The sequence below is a fragment of the Lethenteron reissneri genome, chromosome 23 (genome assembly GCF_015708825.2).
Source record: "Lethenteron reissneri isolate LAM-NWPU_2019-01 chromosome 23, ASM1570882v1, whole genome shotgun sequence".
NCBI classification, from domain to species: Eukaryota; Metazoa; Chordata; class Hyperoartia; order Petromyzontiformes; family Petromyzontidae; genus Lethenteron; species Lethenteron reissneri.
In genome coordinates, this window is record NC_083801.1 from 9,499,281 (window position 1) to 9,521,652 (window position 22,372).

Sequence of the window (22,372 nt, forward strand, 5' to 3'; positions counted from 1 at the left end):
TTGCTGATCAGAGTGGTGGGGGAAGAACAGCAAACTAAACACAGATCCACTGCTGGGTTATATTTTTTCTGCCTGAGGACGACCGTTTGTGTTGCGATCGAAACGTCGTGATTTATTTTATTTTATACCTACGTGACTTTACCGAAAGAACCAAAGAGTATAAACACAAAAAAGCAGTTCTAAAGAAATGAGTTTTCAGTCTTGATTTAAGTGCATAGCTGCAGTGGCTTCCTAATCCATATAATAGTTTGTTTTGGGTTAGATCGCATACATATAAATGTGTCATTAAACCCGCCACTAGTAACGAATTGCCATGTTCTGTTTACTTGACAAACCTTACTAATTGGCTGTGTCAGGTGGTGGCGGGTTTAACGACACATTTATATTTACGTGCTGTAAGCCCCCCAAAAAACCCTATATTATGGATGATATTGGTCGTGAAAGCCAACGTGTTAAAATGGCTTCCTAATGTCGGAAGGAAGAGCGTGCCAGACGGTTAGTGAGCCGCTGTGAGGATGACTGGAGTTCGCGTGATGGTTTATGCCCCTTGACGAGATCAGCAAGGTATCGTGGTTCATTTGTGGCAAGCACTTTGTGTACAATGTGAGTGCGACCTTATAAGTAATATTTGAAAATACTTTTTTTTTTAAACACGCTTTAATACAATGTACCGTACTAGTAATGGAAGAACTCCACGATTCCAGGAAGTGGCCCCGAAGCTTGCCATAACGTAAGGGACCGTGATGATTTACAACCAACGTCAGTTGAGCGTGGACAATTAGACCCAAGCCGAAACATAACATATAAAAAATAACGTTTTAAAAGATGTTTTTTTATTTTGTATGATAGAATATAGTATTGTCATCAGTATGACATAAGTATACCACGTTTGCAGTCGATACCACATTGGGAAGTGGGTAAAAATGTAGTTACAAGATTTGAGGCTACAACAACGACAACAACAGACAAAGCGAGTTAATAAAAAGCGTGTAATAATAGTAATGTATTCGTTTGGCAACAGGAAGCCAATGGAGCTCGGCGAGCGCTGAAAATGCGCTTCAGGGCGTTCCTCGGCACAGCGCTGACATTCACATCGCACTGCAACAGCGAGAAGAGCTCGCGCAACTGCGCCTAAAGTGAAATATCTGTCGCTGTAAAGAGGCTTAACGAAACATGCCACACTGATGGTGGGCTACACTATGTATAATAGTGCCCTAGAATGAGAAAATAATTATCTCTTTGAAGTCGAAAATTGGTACCATTGAACATTATGTGTATTTGATGAGAAACTCCATCCTGAACATGCGCAAATTATTACAGTTGCACTGTGCTATAAATATTTCATGAGTTGCGAATAGGCAGAAGATACGTGCGGCGCAATATCAAATAAATTGAATAACACTCCCAAATTTGTTGAATAATTGCCCATCTCTTCCATTTTACACATACTCTAATTGTGTTGCAATACTTAAACAGATACTGGCACATACCGGTTAGCTGTATTGATTTTTGACCATTAAAACAATGTGATTAACAGATGATATGGCCCATTGCTAGTGATGTTTTATATACTGATGTGATCATTTATGTCCGTCAATAATCCCATGCCATGCCGTGCCATCACAAGTGACCGATGCTGTTATTATTTTTTATCCTTAACTGAGGATTCTGAAGAAACTGTAAAAAATATTGTTTCCGGCACGTTGATATTAGATGTTAATTTACATATAATGAGTGAATGTATATCAGGTGAATTCAGAGGACTTGTTCTATGGCTGAAGATTTAATAACAGCAACTATTGTAGCAAGAGACAAGCACCCACCTCCATTACTTGATCCTGAGCCGAGTTCTGAAATAAAAGAGAAAAAACTTTTAACAGTGAGACCTTCCTGAAAATGGTAAATTGTGCCATAGTGAACTCATGTGTAGTTTTATCCAAAGGGGATATTGATAACCTGTATATTGTCAGCTACATTGTAGAAATGACTGCTTAAACTCTGTCATCTTCCATCACTCTCGCACAGAGCAAGTTATGCTTGTGCTGGGAATGATTATAATCATTTTATGGCAGATGGACGGTGACATGGCCCAGCGGTAGTGCGTTCCCCGTTTGTTGAAGAGGTTCACGGTTAGATGTCCAGCAACCGCCTTGCTTTGATACTGTGGGTGTATTAACCATACCACTCATGCGTCGTCTACTTCACAGTGGCCATTAAATATCCTATTACAACATTTGCAAGAGTAGGCCATTGTGTGTCAATGGCCATGGTCCAAATCTGCACCTCTGATTAGCACGGTTGGCTACGTACAGTGTGAAAGAAGTTCAATATACATACATACATACATTGAAATTACAGTATTATGTAGTTGCAAAGAATTCAATTGGAATATACATAGAAATAATTGCCTCCGACTGAAAAAAATTGGCAGGGTCTTCCAGAAAAAAATTGTCTTGAGGCTCAGTGAGCCTTTTCTGGATAAACAAGCACAATATATAATAAGATAAAGTGGATATTGCTGGTTTGGTGTAGAAACCAAGGTAAGAGTGTCCTGGCAGTGTTGTTGAGAATTTAAATACTCAAAGCAGGGCCATAACTCTCTCTTTTGATGGACTATGGAAACCTCTGTGGAAGATAAAAATAGATTAGTCTCGGTGTATGGATTACAGAGCTGGACACTAACTCAGCAACTCAAACATTATGTATTGGTATTTCAGCAAAGGCGATAGAAATGTTGTGGCTAAACATGATGAGCAATGCAAAAGTCCAGAAGAGACCAATACATAAGAAACCAGATGGGTGAGGGACAATTAGAGTTTTTTCCATGAGTCTGGCAACTCGGGGGAAGACCTAAGACCAGATGGTGGGATACTGTTTAACAGATCTTGGGTGTTGGGCATCTACTGTGCAGCAGTTCTGGGATCTGACGGAGGATAGAAAACATTGGTAAGGTGCGGTGGCATCGATGACATCTTGATCTTGTTAACTATAAAATATAAAGTTATACAATACCATACATCCACACGTGTGTTTTGGAACACGTGCAAAAAGGTGCAACATCATGGTCACGTGAATATTAAATAACTCTTGAGCAGGGAGACAACGAGGTGAAGCCAAGCAGCATGAAAATGTGTCAAACTAAGAGGGTTAAAGGAAAGGCATATGGGCTCACCCAGGTAATCAATAGCATCACTGTGTGGATATGTATTTCCTGAGAGCTCCCATGGGAATAGACATTTCAGTTTGTCGGAGACATGGGTTCATAGATCATCCAGAATCAAGACAGTCCCAAACGCACTGGCTATACGATGGTCAGGAGATGGCAGCATAGCAAATAAGTTGCTGATGTGTACTGTAGTTTGAGCATTGTCCCCTTGTAAATATGTTTTCTCTGAGTTCTCCAGTTTTGTCCCACACACAAACACACATGCTCCTCAATGGGAATTATCAAACATCCCAATGCAATACTCATTAAAGGCAAAAAGGCTTTCAGAGAGAAATAACAATGAGAAATATAATGAATACATGAATGTCCAAACAAATCATCAAAATACAATCATATTGCAAAGTAATCTGTCTGAAGACCTCTTCAGAAAACTTGATTTAAATGTTCCATCGATAAAAGTTACACGAATACAATGGAAATGTCTTCAGCAGAAACTTTGTGACAGAAAATGATTTTGATGAGCACGCAGGGAATGCCAAAGCTGGTGCATTGAGAGGAAATTAGAAAATGATGTTGATGAGCACACAGGAGATGACAAAGCTGGTGCAGTGAGAGGAAATTAGTAGTTACATGCGAGTGTTCCGCAGCGCATGATAAATTATGAATGTGCATATTAGTTGACAGGGATCTGACATTGCTGCCACAGCTATAGCTGACACTTTCAGTGTGCAGTCACCAGCATATACAATTCCCCATGCATGTACTTCCTATGTAATTCTATGGCAGTTTGCAGCTCCAATCTCGAAGCACTTCTGGAATGCTTTTCCAGGGACCAATCACTCAACCAAATAGGGCACTTGTGGGTGTAAAAAGACACTTGTGGATGTAAATGAGCTCTGTACCATTAAACATGTTTTTACGTTAAAGCCGCTTTGGAAGAGTGTAAACCTAACTTGTTACTCTTTGGGGTCTTTAAATTATTATCCATGAAATAAAACCAATAGGATGACTCTAAATTATATACATTTTTTTGTTTAAATATGCATCCTCTTTACTGCAGTTTTTGTTCATATTTGTCATGCATTTATATAAAAAGATGGAATTATACAATGGCATACTGGATAGGGCCATAGCTATTATTTGTGCATGTGCATGTGCTCAGGATAAACCTTGGAGCCTTTGATTTCTTTTTAAAAAATGTGGATACGGAATTTTACAGCTATTGTGTAAAGTGCATAATATAAAAAAACTCAGGGACTGGATTAAGTCCAATTTGTCTACTAATAAGTGTGGATTTTTAAATTAATAAATGTTTGGATTTGTGATTTTATTATGGTACAATGTTTAGACTTTGTCTGTGACCTTTGTAATGCTACAAGATAGATACATCTATGGTCAGGTGGGATGGACAGATATTGTGTGGTGAGATACATGAAAAAAATTCTAAATAATTTGGCATGTTCATTAATTTAGGCAGTAATAACATAAACGTTTAATCATATTACCATTCAGTGAGTGCAGTTATTTGCAGATGGTCATCATTTGCCTGGCCAATTTATTAACACTATAATAAAAACTCAAATAATTCTAAAGCCTTGTCTACTTTAAAAACAATATATGGTTTGACCAAGTTTAAACTAATGAGCTCTCTGTTAGAGCGGACTGTAACAATTCAGATAAAAGTGTCTTTGGATTTGTTCACATTCCTGAAAGGCAAATGGGAGGATTTATACCATTGCATTATTCGCTAACCCCGAGGAAAAGCAGAGATACGTGAAATCAAGGTCTAAGTGCAAAGACCCTGTTGTAATAGGTATTTTAAGATACAGCTTTATTTTGGAATCACTTTTGTGGAAGGAAATTAAAATAGTAAAAGCCTGGTGTGGCCTTATTAGGAACTGGCATTGACTTATTGGCCTTCGTATTGCTGAACAGAGATTGAGATGGCAATGGTGAAACAGGTGATGATGATGATTTGGAGTGATATTGAATGATATAGTGCTTTGCAACATTCTATATATGAATGTTTGTGCCTGCGCTGCTGCTAATCATTATTAGTTTACAAGTCACACAGCTCAATTCATATCAGAGATCAAGTTGGATAGGTGCAAATTTTTTTGGCAATAAAATAATATAACGTGGCATGTAGTAACATAATTATTGTTTAGATACTATTTTAAAATATATAAGGATCTTTCTAAAAGTGCATAGCAAAGGGACATTATGAGTTTAAAAGTTCAATAAAATGTCCATCACTTTATTATAACATTTCTCTCTTGTGTATACACGTTTTAATATGTCCACAGATGCAATGCTTTTTGTGTGCAGTTGTTGGTGAGAGCCTGTCTAAAAGTGATTTAAATATATAGTGTACAGTGCCAATCACAATAATAATTTGTAGTAGGAAGCAGAATTAAAAGGTAAGAGCATTTATAATCATTGTTTGGAGGACATTAATCCTACAATAATGAGTTGCTAAATTCACAAGTCTTGACATAATTATCCCGGCTTGAATATTTATTCTCATTATTTCCTATGTGTGTGTAGCAAAGTTCTTAACATAGCAACTGATGCCTAACATCTGTATTTCCGTGATTCATCTTAATTTCGCGTGCATGGCCTTGTTCTCTGTGTATGACTACGTTGACCACTATTCATCATGTGAGTCAAAATAATGAGGATAAGACAAAGAAGAATGAGACCCGATTGATGTTAAAACACTGTTAACGCCATGTTTTAGCAGCAGGGAGGACATGTTGAGCCGACCCATTACTGTTTCATGATTTGACTCATGGGTGGGTGAATATGCATAGTATTGCATACCAAGAGCTAGATCTGAGGTGGGGTTTTGTTGGGGGCTTTGAGCTATGTTTCCACTGCTGGTTCAAGCCTCATGACAATGCCACGCACGTAAAGTGATTGCATTAAAATACTCATTACATGATACTTTAATCATACGTGAGTCTACAAAAGTGCACAATTTAACACAAGGTTGCACAGCGAGATATACCACTACAGTGTTCAGAAAAAAAGATTGTCCTACCCGTGGTCAGTGATTTGACACGGAGTGACAAGCAAGTGGTCGCTGTTGCATGATGCATTGTTTTGACATATTTCAGGGGTCTGCAATAGTCCGTTTACTTGGGGTGTAATGATATATTAAGGCATAGATAAAACATGATGTTTGTCTCTCCCACATACAGTCATGATGTATGGATTTTAATGTATTATGCTCACGGTGATTACATTGAATAATGCATGTGAAAATCCATAATTTCATTTTGCATACAGGTTTATGTAACCACAACTGCTACAGAGGCTGCTACATTCACGACAATTAATATTGTTTTATGCTAGACTCAAATCGTGACCGTGAGTCGTGACAATGTATCATATTTTAAAGGGGCAAATTGTTAGTTACAGGACGACCATTTACTGAATACGGAAAGATCTTCCATCCTATGTGTGACCTGGCCCTGGTGCATTTGGTTGGGGGTTGGAGACTTCTGTAAATTGAAAACTCCTGGCCAGAATGATGCATTGGTTCACGTGTTGTACCTTACTGCTAACATTGTTAGTATCTGCCTTGTTTCGTATGGAGATTACAGTTTGTATTTTTCATGGCCCGCATATTAGTAGCATTTTTCAAATGGGGCATTGTTCAGTTATGGCGATGGTGTACAGTACATCTAACGCAGATGTTCCTGACATCAATTAGCACATTATTAATGCTCAAGTACATACATAATTTAATTTGCTGCACAGTCAATAAATTATAGAATAAAACACTAATTGATGTGCTACTAGATTTGAATAGACTGCAAATTAATGGATGCATAGTCTAATTAATTAAGGCAATGTGAAACTTTACAAATGCCTTGAAAAAGTAACTAAAACGACACTTTAGCTATGCATGTTCAAAAACAATCTTTTTAGACTGTTACAAGTATACATAATCCTGATACTTTGTTTGAATCTATATTATTGTAATGCATTATAGCATAGTTTGTATAACAAACAAAACAACTGATATATGTTCTACGTGTCTATTGACGTGCATCTACATTAACCATGTGTGTACAGTTGTATATGTGATTTGTAATTTAAGTACAGTAAGCCCTCTTGAAAAAGAGAAAATTGGAAGGATTGAATTTAAATGAGGGCCAGCCTCTGGAATGTGATCCTGTACCCGAACCCTCACCTGCAAGTCCTACCCCAGCCAATTAAGCATTAACGCTTAATGTGTTGAATATCTTACATTTGTAGTAGCAAAATACCTGAGTATGTTTTTGGTACATTTAGGTACAAATAAATTACATATTTTACACATACAGTACTTGGTTTTAAATCACATTGAAATCTCTTAATTCTATAGGTATTATAATTACATGGCAATGAGTGTAGCATCTACACTACCTGGCAACAAGCACACCGCTTATTCAAACAAGCACTCAGAAATATTCACAGGAAAGATGTTTAATAAAAAATTAAGGCCATCGAAAATTAATGAGGCATACAAATATACCAACGAATGCTCTACACTGCTTTTTGCTTTGTGGTTGTGCAGAAAATATCCTAGAATATGAAGGTGAGGCAAGGAAAGAGGCACTGTCAAATAATGGGCTGTGCTCAGGGCCTGTCAGTTGCTGTCTGCTGGCATTACAGATAAATGAAGGGCCATTAATGTAGCGTAGCTAAACGGACAATACCAGGTTTTCGCGGTTGTGCTGCATATCTCTCCGATGCGTTTTCGGGCTGTGCCATGTGTTGCCCAGCAAGGTGTTCAATTGCTGAAGAGGCTCTCAGCACATGGAGCGAAACGTTGGACAAAATACCAAACAACACATGGTACATCCAGAGAACACATCGATGAGCTTTCGTATGGTTCGTCTGGTGGTGCCCGGCACAAGCGTGTGGATGTGCCGTGTGCGTGTGTACGAACATACGCCCTCACCGGTGTAACAGGGTCCGGGCGCAACTTGAGTGATGATGCGCTGCAAGCGACACGCGGTCTGGCGCAGGTGGCACTCGTTCTGGTAGCTTAGCCCGTCGGAGCCACACACTGGCACAACATCTGGGAAACACTGTTTGTGGGTGGGCGGTGTGGACAGAGGAGAGAGGAGATAGACATGTGGGTTGGTGAGAAGCGGGAGATCTATGCTGCAGGTAACAGGCAACCCTCCCTATCTAACTTGGTTGTGCATTGTACTGTAAATAGGAAACACAAAGTAATCGTCTACTTTGGAGTAGAAATCTGCATGTTGGTTTTGATTGCACGAAGCATCATGGAAGGGTTTCTGTACAGATCAACTCAACACACTCTTGGGCAAGTGGCATGGCTTAGCCGTAGAGCGTTTGCCACTTGTTGCAACAGTTCACAGTTTGAATCCAGCAGTGGCCCTGATTTTCACTGCGGTTGTAATAACCAACATAATATGCACCATAATACATAGAGCCCTTGATGTAATTTCCAAGAGTGGGTCATTGTAAGCCAGCATCAGGGTCCATATTTGCCAAATTTGACAATAACCCATGAATTACTCAATTGGGATTATATATGGCAGTCATCACTCCTTCAGGCAGCCCAATGCCCCAGGTCACTCTTACAAATAAGGACATCCTGTTCTCTTGAGTTTCTGACCTCCTTTAACAAAATACACTTGAAACTCTTAAACAGAATGCTAATCATGCTGATAATTAACTTTAATTTACTCTAATCAACTTTCCGATAAGGTGCAGTGAAGTATTTCTAGTTTGTGTGTTTTTACATGATAAAACACCTCTATCAGAGATAATAGCCACCGTTATGGGAGTACAGAGCATGATTTGCACAGATGAATATGATTACGCTGATTCTGTGTAAGGTGATGCCAATGTAATCAAACACAATACCTCATTGAGGGTTGCGAATTTGTTCCATGGGAAAACTTAACATTACAGTTTACACATAATATAATTATTGTTTTCAACCATTAAAAAGGTGTTTAAGGAAAGACTGTCCTCACTCATGACAAACTACAGCTGGAGAGAACTTCTAAATAAACCCAGGCATCAGCAAAATTATTCCACAATCTATTATTGTAGGCCTCATTTAGGCAATGCATGTTTCATTACAGTATTGTTAGTATTGGTAGCTCACCCTTCATCAGTGAAATGAAATGCTGACTTCTCTTCATGACAATTTGAACATTAATTACTTTTTCTTCGTCCTGTTTGTGACGCATTCCTGGGGTGGTCAGTATCAGTGCAAGGGCATGACTATGTGGCCTTGGGCCAGCAAGACTGACTATTGCCAGCATTGGTTGTGTCAGCTGTCAGTCTCTTTGCTATTCTCAGCAGGATTCAGCACAGCCCACTTGGCACCGAGGCCTTTTTGAGTTTCTACTCTGATGAAGTTTTATATCGCTTTTGACTTTGGAGAAGCAATCACTCATGCGGTTGAATGGCACGTGCGACTTGTGCCTGCATCAAACAAAGCTCACGGCATCGAATGCTGCATACGAGCCTCGAATGGAGAAAGGGCCAACCACGATCTATTTTCCAAGCAGGCACACGTAGTTTGTAAATGGGATTTTGTTGTTTGTAACAAGCAGTGGTTTTAAAACTATAAACATTTTTTTTTTATTTTACCAGATAAGGTCCACTGAGCTATATCAATATTTTTCAGAAGCGACCTGGCCACAAATGATAGCTCAACGAAGTGGCTTATCATGTGGAAAAATATAGCAGGAAAATACCCTAAACGTGTGATTCTAAACGTGGGGGGAAAAATCAGAGGACCCGGAGAAAAATCCACGCGACCACGGGGAGAACATGAAAACTCCTGTATACCAGCAAGGTAGTTAACATCTCACCGCCGTGGTGGCAAGATGTTAATTACTTCGCCTGGTTTTAATGAAAAACATTCCTGCGGAGGGAGCTGATAGGAACGATGGTCAATGGCCAGGATCAACGGCGGCGTGGTGTATGCCCAACTGTGAGGGCGGGCACAAGCCAACGTTGAGTTTTATAAGGGCACCACGGGGTGACTAGCCCCTCCCCACTCAGCCCCACCCCTCCCACCCCCCACCCAGCCCCACCCTCCCCACCCAGCCCATCCCCACCCTCCCCACCCAGCCCCTCCCCACCCAGCCCCATCCTCCCCACCCAGCCCCTCCCCACCCTCCCCACCCAGCCACTCCCTCCCCACCCAGCCCCTCCCTGCACGACGGACGGACGGACACAATAATCCCCTGTGGGCTGGTGTAACCAGGAAGTTCCTACCAGTATAACGCCCCTTACATCTGTAAGTACATGTAAAACACTAATTAGAATGATATGAGTAATTGATTTCCATGTAACTTTTACGAACAGTCATTTAAAATTGCACTATGAAACATACATTTTGGTTTGCCATTGGAACACCCAATCCTATTTACTGTACTAGAATGCTTCCTATAACAGAAGAAGTCAGTTGAAGGCATCCTGGTCGGCACCAGACAGCAACTCACTGTGCCTACGCTCCCTTCTCATCTATGAATCCCTGGCTCCTCTATCCAATTCTCCAACTACATAAAGTTCCTCGGCAAAACTCTGGACTCCACCTTATCTTTTGACAACGACCCCAAACACATAATCAGATCTTGCAACCAACACCTCAGGGCCCTCTTTCATTTATATCCCCTCACCACCACCGAAATCGGCAATAGCCTCACTTGCAGCGGGGTGCCATGGTGGCGAAATCCTAACTCCCTTGCCTGGTATACAGGAGGCCGTGGGTTTGATCCCAACCCTGACAGCTGTATATTTGGTGATTGCATGTTCTCCCCGTGGTCGCGTGGATTTTTCTCCGGGTCCTCCGATTTTCCCCTCCACATTTACAAACATGCATTGAGAGTATACGGCTGCCATGCATTTCCACATTATAAGCCAATTCGTTGAGCTATGATTTGTGGCAAGGTTGCTTCTGAAAAAGCTGTTGCTCAGTGGCCCTTACCTGGTAAAATAAAAAATAATAGTTTCGTTTAGAGTCAGGTCCCACTTTAACTTCTTTTTTGGTCTTCATCGAGTAATCTCAAGACGCTCCATCGGTTGCAGAACCATCTCACCCACACCGTCCTCAGTGCCTGACATCTTCAGCAACAATTTTCTCCCCTCCATCCGCTCCCTCCACTGGCTTCCCATCGCTAACAGGGTCAGCTACAAGATTACCTGCCTGTGTCACCACACCTCTACATTTAGTTGCCCACCATATCTCTATTCACTCCTGAACTGTCTGCAGCGTAACCCACAACCTCTCTATACTCGGGACCATGGTCACTTCCAGGTGTCATTTCTCTGTGGCAGCTCCTGGAATGCCAACCCTCTGCACATTCGTGCCAGCATTCAATCTACACCGACTTTCAAGAGACACTTAATGGCTGCACCTCTTACGCTTGGCTTTCGAGTGTCAATGAGTTTGGCTCCATGCCTCAGAGGCACGGTCCAGAATATGAATTCTAAGCGTGGGAAGAGGAAAGAGGCTTAGCTACCCCTAGCTGAGGAAACTTCCTATGTATGAGTCTGTCTCTCTGAGGATACAAACTGTCGCTTAGTCTTCACACAACAATTCTTGGCATTTAACGTTTCTCTGCAGTCAAATAACTCAGGGGAAGAAAAAAAACTTTCAGGAATCAATTCCAGAATCAATTCCACGAACAGCAAAAACTGCTGCTAAGGTGAGTTCATGAGAACAGTTCCGTCACCCCACTGAGATAGGATGGCAAGTGAGTGCCAGATAAGATCATCTCGGTGCTTTATCTAAATGTATTGTCAATATGCACCTCATAAATACCTCTAAGACTGTAAGTATTCTTAATACAGTCGCCATGATATCGCAACATAAATACCCGATGCGTCCAATTAGGGCACACGTTTGTACGGATGACTTGAGATAAAAACCAAACTGGAGTAAATTGATTATCTGTTCTTTTTAAATCCTTTATATTAAGTTCACTTGCTTGCGCGTTTACGAACGTGCAAATCTTTCGGTCGTTTTTTTAACCCACTTCCCGTGATTCAATCGAGCTGACATTTTGCACACAGACTCGTTGTGCGTGACAATTAATTTTCGTGACATTTTTTTTCCAAATGTTTACACTTTTTAGGAATTTTTTTAAATATTTAATTACCAATTGCTTAATGGTGGCAGGCAATCATCTGACCCATAGGTGGCAGCCATCTCAAGCCAGAGGACGAGAGAACTCTAGCCGCCACGCATATAAAGGATTTATAGTGAAAAACTTTGTTTTTACGGGTTAATCTTTTTTATTTAAGGATGTAGAGGCTCAATTTTTCTAAAGCCCTAAAAATCCAGATGAGAAAGTGTTGCTCTTAACACCCGCAGGAACACTGCATATATGTACACATCGTGTATGTAATAGCACATGAGGTGGAGCGGTGGCACAGTGGTTGGCACTGTGCTATGAACATTTAGACCTGACAGTGGTATCTGAACCAGTCCTGGGCACCCCTGAGTCCCACCACCCTGCCCTCCCCCCGCCACTCCTCAGTGACCAGCACAGTGAAGTATGGTCACACATCCCTCATGACCAACATGGTGTGGGGATGCGTTCGTCTGGCAGTGGAATGACAACTGGCATCAAAATAATTAATTATTACAGTCATTAAAATGTATTCTAAAAAAAAGCACACGACAGTTATCATCGGTGTCCTTGTGTATTATCCTACTCCTAATTTCCTCCAATTAAATATTTCTCAAAACGAGGTCATTCCCAACAACAAGACGTCTGCCCCTGGTCAAGATACTGCCTGTAATATTTGCTTGTTGAATTCTAATTTTGGACTGCCTACGAATTTCTGTAACGTTCGTATTATCTGTGATTGCGAGCTTTCCTTCTCTTCACATTTATTTTTATCTTCGCAGCACGTCTCACCATCTGCGAAAGGAATAATAACGATACATCCGATTCATAAAGGGTACAGATCTTGTTCAGCGAGTTGTTGACACAAGTCACTTACATATTTTTCTCGCCCAGTTACTGATGATACTCAATGTCATGCTTTTGCAATGTCTCGCATTGACGAACATAACTGTCAACTCTATAGCCTCCCTCTAGACGAGCCAGAATTCTGCTGCCAGACTTCTGATTTGCACCCACAGGCAATGTCACATCTCACCAATTCTCATATCCCATTACTGGCTCCCAAATCGATCTTGAATCAGCAGCAAAAATTCACTGTTTTCGAGATGTGAAACGGTCTTATTGTAGTCTACTTCTCTCCTCTCAGATTGATTCATTCTCGTCGCTTAGTCCACTTGGTGAGATAAAAAAAAAATCAACCATGGAGCTGAGAGAGATCGCTTTTTTCTTCATTACCCCTGCTATTTCAAATCCTCCATCCCTTCCTGTCCCCACTCAGATTTAACACTTTGCCTCCTCCTCTACCGTTGGCTAACTATACCTAGAAGAATGCTCTCCCTCATTTTTACCCAGCCTTTTCCCCCTAGTTGCTGCTTAAAACGTTTAATATACATGAGCTTACATTTAGCTTTAGCGTGGGGTCAAGACTTGTGCACGGCGTGTCATACTCTCGGTCTTCCCAATCCGAATGTTGGTTTTGTTCACTATTTTTTTAACATTTTTATTGATAACTTTTGCATTTTCTTTGCGTACATTTTATGTCAATTTGATTGCCTTGTATGTGTATGGCCACTTGAGATGTTCCTTAATTAAAATGTTTTACATTCAAATTTTTTACTATGCTTATTATTGTTTGCATGTGCAATTTATATTCCATGACTGGCACACACTTGGGGGAGGGGGGGGCTCACCCCGTCGTGTCTAAGAGGAACCACAGCAGATGATATTGTCAAGTAGGGAAATATGAATTTCCGGAAATGCAGCGCTGCTACGAGACGAACAGCTACAGCACGAGAGGCTAATGAGTGCTATCACAATAGCATCATTGCCCCCCTAGCCATGCTTTGGTCGGTAAGAGGCTAATTGTGAACTGGATGTGCGGTTGGATAACAGTGGCTAATGGATGTCACACAGATGTCGTTTTACAGTCCCGTTGCTCTAAATACAGTGCACCAGGACGTGCTGCAGTCACGGTGGTTAATTCAGCAGCGAGCATTAACAAGCAATTTACAAGTTGATATGCTTTCAATTGTCATGACTAAAACTAACACATTTCCTTTGTGAGTACAATGCATTCTACTGAATAAATTAATTCACGTGATATAATGTAACATTGCAATTTTCACATATCGCTGCGAGTACCCAATACGCAGCAAGGGATCCGAATGTCTGTGCTCCCTCGGAAGTGTTCACAGCATGTGCATGACCTATGACCTCTCAGACCGAGTGAGTCGCCTACTTGTAATTGGAAAAAGATAATGCTTCACTGTGTGTGATAATTAAAACACAAAATGATTAGCAATATCACGAGTATGCTTTTACCGGCGCTGTACTGAAGCTGGCCTTTTGCCAGAAATCGCGTATCCACATATTTGAGCTTTCTTCGGCAATATATACGTATTTAAAAAAAAACTTGTTTTGAAAATATGCATGCAAATCGTGTGAGCTTCAAGTGCACTGTGTAAATGAAGAGCTGCATTATAAATGAGCATTTTCTTGCACTGAGAAAAGGATGTGCTTCTGGCTTTACTGGGAGCTTTTGACTTTGCCTGCTCAAGCTGAATAAAAAAAACAGTCAACATTAAATGAAAAGCTTTCAGCAACACCTACTTGCAGAGTAGACACAGCACTTTTGTCTTGCACAACAACAAAAACATAATTCAGTTTTCACAAATGATTATGTGCAACTGGCATTAAAAAATAACAAATAAAGGGACGTGTTATGTCCTTCGCAAACACATTACTGTATCAATCACCACAGCAGCCGTTTGTTGTTGTTGTGTCACTGTTGCCGTGATTAGACTAAGCATTTGTATGGCGCAAATAAAATGAGGAAGATGATATAAACACGAGCAAGAAGCCCTCCACATCTCTCCTTCTCTCTGTCAGACTGAAAACATCTAATGTATTTTGTTATTAAGTGATTTACTTAACACAGGTATGTTTCCTGAAACTTGTAGGTCATTGCCTTATTTGCTGGATGATTTTAAAGAAAGAAAAAATTGTTGAGAAAGGGCAAAGTTATTTTCAAAAGATGCAAGGTGGATCAATAAAGTGCATTGTGAAGGGTAAAACCTCTTTGTCTTCTGAAAGATTTTATGTGGGAAAGAATACTTTATGAAGAAGAAATGATCTTGTGGAAGATAGCAGGCAATCGATAAAACACATTGTGAGCGGTAAAGCTGTTTTCGCAAGATGTAAGGCAGATTAATACATTTGATGGAAGATGCATCCACAATTAGTACACCATTATAATTTTTGTACTCCCATTTATTTATCGCTGCATCTTTTGTAAGTGACATTCTTCCACCTCCAAAAAAATGCACACATCCGGTGTGACTCTTATTTTACTAAAATCATGTTCTAGTGGGGCATCTTTCTGTTCCAGAAGCCACAACATTTAATGTTTATTGTTGTTGTTAGTTTTTAGACATAGTGGTATATGTTTCAGAATCTGCAAGTCATGAGCTGTTGATTTGTGCCCCATTTAAACACCTGTCACATGTTCTTCAAACCTATCAGACAGTGACCCTTGGCAGCACCCATGCATTATAGAGATTGTGCGTTGCTTTACTTAAACATTTTCATAATTTCAGACAAGATTGCAATGATAAATCCCGTGTAATTTTAGTTTCTCAAGTTAATCTTAGATTTAGTGCAATTGAAAATAATAATTTGGCAACACACAGCAAGGGACCTTACTACTTATGCAAATGAACATTTTTTTTTATAAAACACTTTTTGGTAAATTCCTACATCAGCTTTAATTAGGAGTGCCATTAACTTTACATTATTTTAGCTCTTTCGCTTTTTTCACCAAATTCTAGAACGAACGTGCCATTTGGTGAATTCAATGCCAGCCTTGATATGCAGAGCACAACAAGGCAAACCCTGTCAGCTCTATCAGCTTTTTCTTTCGTACATTCCTGTTGCTATTTCTTAAACACGGATCCATTTTGCCTGTTATTTCCACTTCACAATACCAGTGCATACCAGCAGTACACCTTAGTTTGTATTGGTCAGATAAACATTGCTGCATGCGTATTGCTGGTCAATTTTGAGATATAAACGGATTTTATGTCATGGTGAGAATAGTATTCCGATGTAGCCTTCCCTGTGTACATTCTCTTTACATAGCACACAGTACATGCGAGACAGATCCCATTCTTCCTGCAAGTCCAATTTGATGTGCTCAGCCGGGTCCTATTTACAAAAAGAAAACAATTAAAGTGGTCTAGTAGGCAAGCACTGACCATGAAATATGTTTATCTGTTGTCATTCAAATACACACACAGATATTGTATCCTGTGAATTCAAGGACAGCACATTGTAGACTTGTGCTAGACAGCTGAGTTATAATGTTCCCTTGTCTTTTGTCTGTTCCAGTACAATCAGTAAAAACTTTCCTGGCTGCTGCCAATCAGAAAACACGAGGACACGACTATTGTCCGGTTGAAAACATTTATTTTGGACATGATGTGTGACCAATGAGTGCATATCATTGTGTGGGCATATCTTTTATTTTGGCTTGACCCTAGTCACCTCAAAACCGAGTGTTTTCCCATACAATTGCAGCTGTACAAGTAAACCCACAACTCCTTACTGCCTATGGCTGTCATTAACCATGATGAATTGTACTTTCATGTGGCTAAGCTTTTTCAACTCACCCTTTTATTATATAGTTGGGTCACATTGCTGTTGCATAGATAGTCGGACCACAAGAAGCTAAGACCACGTGAATGAGAAAATATGCACTGTAATGAGTCTACACGTAGATGAGACCACATGGGAATGAAGATGACATGGAAGTGAAACCACACTGATGTGAGTCCTCACAGCCATGATTTCAAATTGGAGGGAATAATGCTCTTTCATTTCACATCCAATCACTGCCCCTTGTGCTTATCGTCTTTTAAATAAAAATGTGGTGTTGTGTCCAATGGAAAACTTTTAACATTTCATGATACTCAATAGTAGGCTGACAAGTCTTATCGCCATTACATAATGCGTACATGCTGGCAGTTACACAAGAAACTATGAATGACAATAACTGCAAAAATTATAACATCATATCACCAGCATTCCATAAATTAAGCCAAAAACACTTTGCAATGCACTGATTTAAGGGAAAATGTATTTCTTCTTTACAACAATTATTGCATTTATTATACATAAAATACTTTAGAAACATTTAATTAGCCACAATAATCACGACATGACAGTATTTATTTTAGATACAGACGACGGGGATTATTGTGACCCTTCGATCACGGCAATGCTACTAATAAGACATCGTTACAACAACGTGATGTTGGTGCTCGCCTGAGTGTGTGTGGCATACTGCACAGGCCAGGCTGGTAAGTTCACCACCGTGCACTGACCAGTTTGCTGAAATATACGGTCACATATCCTTCCTCCAACGGTATTGCAACTTGAACCATGGTCGTTAGTCATCTGCGATTCTTTCTTTCATCAAACATGAGAGCAGCAGGGCAGGTGTAGGAGAAGGGGATGCTATCCAAATCACTGGGCAAGATGCCTTCTTGACATGACTGTTGCTACATAGAACATGCATAATATATCCGACTTATCAAACCTTGTTGAACTGGAGACAGAATTGAGAGAAATAAATTGGGGTATAGTCTCAGTGATGTGAGAAAGAAAGTGGAGGACACTATAGGGAATTATTTTTATTATCATTAATTATGGGGCAGTTAGATTCTTTGTCTCTCCAGCTATCAAAAATAAAAATGTCGGTTTTAATAGTAGATTGGATAGAGTTGTCCAGTTAACATTTAGGCTCTCGAACCACTGTTAGTTAAATACAATTAAAATACTGTATATGCTCCAATAACAAGCCATGGAGATGCAGACCAAATGTATGAATAAATTAACAAATACATGTAGGTAAGATCCATGAAAACACCATGATGGGTGACTTGAATGCAAAGTAGGTGAAATGTTTAAAGATGAGAGGATGATTGGTAAGTTTGGCATTGGAACGAGGAACAAGACAGAAGCCATTATCTTAGGAAAATTGACTAGGCACACGATTCTATTTTTCACCGCATCATTGCTTCCTGAGACATAATAAGCATGGCTCCAGAAGTATGTGTAAGCCAATGTGGAGAGGCACAATTTGTGCATATTGCTAGCTACACCTGTAATATTTAACATGCACGTACATGACACCATCAGCATGGTGAGTAATGAAATGAGATAAAAGCACAGGGCCAAATGCACACTCATTCCTTTCACAGTAAATAATGACGGCGCTTCCGTACACACTATCTCACATATGTGTGTGTGTGGCTGTATATTGTAAGTGAAAACGCAGTGAGTTGTTCGTGAGGTCTGTACCTGGAATTCACATGTGCATGTGATGTTCCCCAGCAGGTTGGCGGTGCACATACCACCATGCTTACACGTGCTGTCATCACACACAGATGCTCCGACATTGCTCACTGGTGCAGTGACATCTGAAAGTGCAAAACATGGATAGAATCGATCATCACTATCATGGTTTGGCAACATGTAAACTCATTGAACAGGGCCACAAACAAAACATCAAACATTTTTTTTATTCCTTAATTCGAAGCACGAAGCAGTGTTGACATTTGGTTGTGCATTTCTGTCCACAATGGATGCATACATCTTGCAGGGAGCTGAGTCTCACACACATCTGGGTCTCATGGAACTCGTTGATGCTCTATCCAAACTCACAGAAGTTTGTTTTGCTTTAGTAATGTCTTTGGAAACAATGAGCTCATCTAAACAAACACGGTAATTCGTTTTTAACATTGTACAGCAACTCTTAACAATAGGATAGTGTTTCGCAATACATATTATACAAAAGTGGCAAGCATTTAAAAATAAAAATAAACGTCGTGAGAATTTGATTTGATTATGTTTTATTTTTATTATTTATTATTTCCCTTCTACGTGACTTTACCGAAAGAACCAAGAAGAAAAAAAAACACATTTGCACAAAAGGCCCCGCTTTGTTGAAACCAAAGTCACTTAGCACACGTCCAAATGCAAAAGGATGAGATATTTTTCCATGGGTGAATTTTGTTGGATATTATAGGCAGAATATCCGACAATACATTGCTCTCCTCGACTCTGATTTACAAACACAATAAACCAAATTAAGTATCGTATTACAATTGTGCAGGTCATTCAATAATTTTCAACATTCGGATGTGCAAACAGTCTGCTAATTTATTTGCTCATCCAATCTGCCTCACTGCATTTTCACAAATGTTCACAAACTGTCATATAATTTACTGGTTACTGCACGGGCAAAAGTCTATTGTAAAAACTGTGCAAGCATTACATATGGGCGATCGTGCTATTTTCCCGATGCAGTCATGCATACTTTAAAATCTCTAAAGAGTAATATCTAGCGGCAATGTGACACAACAGTGAACTAAGAAAAGAGTATGCCCATAGCTCTGGATGACTGAACCAACTCACACAATTGGCGATGCTGGAATTAGGTCAATCTCTCCACAGTGGCTTACTCAGGCCCCCAATTACACGAGCAGCCAGTTCATGTTTAATGCAAGGCAGAGGACCCCTGTCAGTCAGCTGGATGTGATAGGTAGGATTAATTAGGTAATGTGTTTCCCCACTCTACCTGGTACTGTTTAACTGAACATGCTCTGCAAAACCATGTGAATTCAAATTACGTTTTCTGTAATATTATGCGAGCTGAAAGGTAGTACAGTTTTTGTTTGTTCATTAGGTAAGGCATTTGCAGATGAAAACATTTACGGTTAACATGTGACTGTTTCAAAATTGTTCTTTGTTTTCATAAACCTTTCAGAAAAACATTATCTATATATATAAAATCGTTCATGTCTGTCTGTGTGTGTGTGTGTGTGGACTTTGGCCCATACGCACTTTCATTGGACGGCGGTTGCCCCTGGCAACGGCTAGCCACGCCTTCGCCGCTTTCATTGGACCTGGTAACGGCTAGCCACGCCTTCGCCAAGGGCTGCAGTTTCATTGGACGGCGGTTGCCCCTGCCAACGGCTAGCCACGCCTTCGCCACTTTCATAAGCTCCGTATTTAATTAAATAATAGCCATTACACAGTATTGTTGGAGCGCTAGGGGGGGGGGGGGGGGAAGGAACGCCACCCGTACCCTGCCTCTTCCAAGCCGACAATTTTAGGCGAGGCCGCAGGCTTTGCACGCTACTAGGCCTCGACACCCACCACGCCACTCTGAGGTAAATTCATCAAAGTTTTTCCTACTCTTCACTACACCCCCACCACAATGTGTGCTATTAATATTACTTTTAAACCCAACGCGCCAACAATCGATTACTTTAATGTTCACTGTACAAATACTCATTAAGCTGGGTGAGCGTACTGCCAGTCTATCATGTACACTGTAGCCTGCTTATTAAGCTCGGTGAGCGTACTGCCACTCTATCATGTACACTCTAGCCTGCTTATGAAGCTGAGTGCGTGTACTGGCAGTCTATAATGTGGACTCTTGCCTGGTTATTATAATCGATTCTTTATATGTTCTTTGTACAAACAGTCATTAAGCTGCTTGAGCGACCCCAGTTCCATTCCAACTCACGCCCACCACCGCTGACGATTATTTGAAACGGACCTGGCCCTCCCCTAGGTCCACTCAGCCTCAAAAGCGTAACTGCTGTCGTGTGTGAACATCGTCACTGGGGAGACAAAGGCGGCGGGGCATCGTGGATCCAAGTCCCGGGCGAAGCCGGGTCATGTGTATGTGTGTTTGTGTTTATGTGTATGTCTGTGTGTCTCTATGTATGTGTGTATGTATGTGTATGTATGTGTTTGTGTGTATGTGTGTGTATGTATGTGGGTTTTTTTTTATGTCTTTATGTGTATGTCTGCGTGTCTCTATGTATGTGTGTATGTACGTGTGTGCATGTGTTTGTGTGTATGTATGTGTGTGTCTATGTATGTGTGTGTATGTGTGTGTATGTATGTGTGTTATGTGTCTGTCTGTGTCTGCATGTATGTGTGTGTATTGTGTATGTGTTTGTGTGCATGTATGTGTGTGTTTGTGTGTATGTGTATGTCTGTGTGTATGTGTTTGTGTGTATGTGTGTGTATGTATGTGTGTGTATGTGTTTGTATGTGTTTGTGTGTTTACGCTCGCATTACACAAATGTGTTGCTGGTCTAAGGCGTTCCTCGCACAGCATTGCCGCTTTATTATTTCAGTCGTTTACTGCCTTACGCACCCTGAAAGTCGTGTGTGTCTGCAGCAAGCGCGTGTATGTGTACCTATGGACGCGCGCGCGTGTGTTGTGTAGGGGGAACGGTAGTGTAGTGCTTAGCGTGCTGTCTGTGTGTGTGTGTGTCTGTCTGTGTCTGTCTGTGTGTGTCTGCGTGTGTCTGTGTGTGTGTCTGTGTGTGTGCGTGTGTGGTGTGTGGGGAGCGGTAGTGTAGTGCTTAGCGTGCTGTCTGTGTGTCTGTGTGTGTGTGTGTCTGTCTGTGTCTGTCTGTGTGTGTCTGCGTGTGTCTGTGTGTGTGTCTGTGCGTGTGTGGTGTGAGGAGCGGTGGGTGTAGTGCTTAACGCTACGCTGCGCTACCAACCCGGCGAACCCAGTTCCATTCCCGCTCACGGCCACCACCGGTGACGATTATTTGAACCTCCCCTAGGTCCACTCAGCCTCAAACGAGTAACTGGTGTGGCGTATTAACATCGGCACTTGGGAGACAAAGGCGGCCGGGCGTGGTAGATCCAAGTCCCGGGCGAAGCCGGGCCATGTGTATGTGTTTATGTGTATGTCTGTGTGTCTGTATGCATGTGTGTATGTATGTGTGTGTATGTGTTTGTGTGTATGTCTGTGTGTGTATGTATGTCGGTTTTTGCCGCCGTGGTGGATCCAAGTCCCGGGCGAAGCCGGGTCATGTGTATGTGTATGTGTTTATGTGTATGTCTGTGTGTCTGTATGCATGTGTGTATGTATGTGTGTGCATGTGTTTGTGTGTATGTATGTGTGTGTGTATGTATGTGGGTTTTTTTGTATGTGTTTATGTGTATGTCTGCGTGCCTGTATGTATGTGTGTATGTACGTCTGTGGATG

At 40.8% G+C, this 22,372-nt stretch overlaps 1 protein-coding gene across 4 annotated transcripts in view; it reads right to left on the minus strand.

Annotated features, from left to right (window-relative positions):
* LOC133345937 (tomoregulin-1-like) overlaps positions 1–22,372 on the minus strand; it is a 55,198-nt gene that overhangs the window by 21,605 nt on the left and 11,221 nt on the right. For all 4 annotated transcript variants that reach the window (XM_061557075.1, XM_061557078.1, XM_061557077.1 and 1 more), the window contains exons 2-4: positions 18,649–18,767; positions 8,121–8,250; positions 1,824–1,850 (exon numbers count right to left, since the gene is read on the minus strand). In XM_061557075.1, coding sequence (XP_061413059.1) covers positions 1,824–1,850; positions 8,121–8,250; positions 18,649–18,767 — 276 coding nt within the window. The remainder of the gene's footprint in view (positions 1–1,823; positions 1,851–8,120; positions 8,251–18,648; positions 18,768–22,372) is intronic.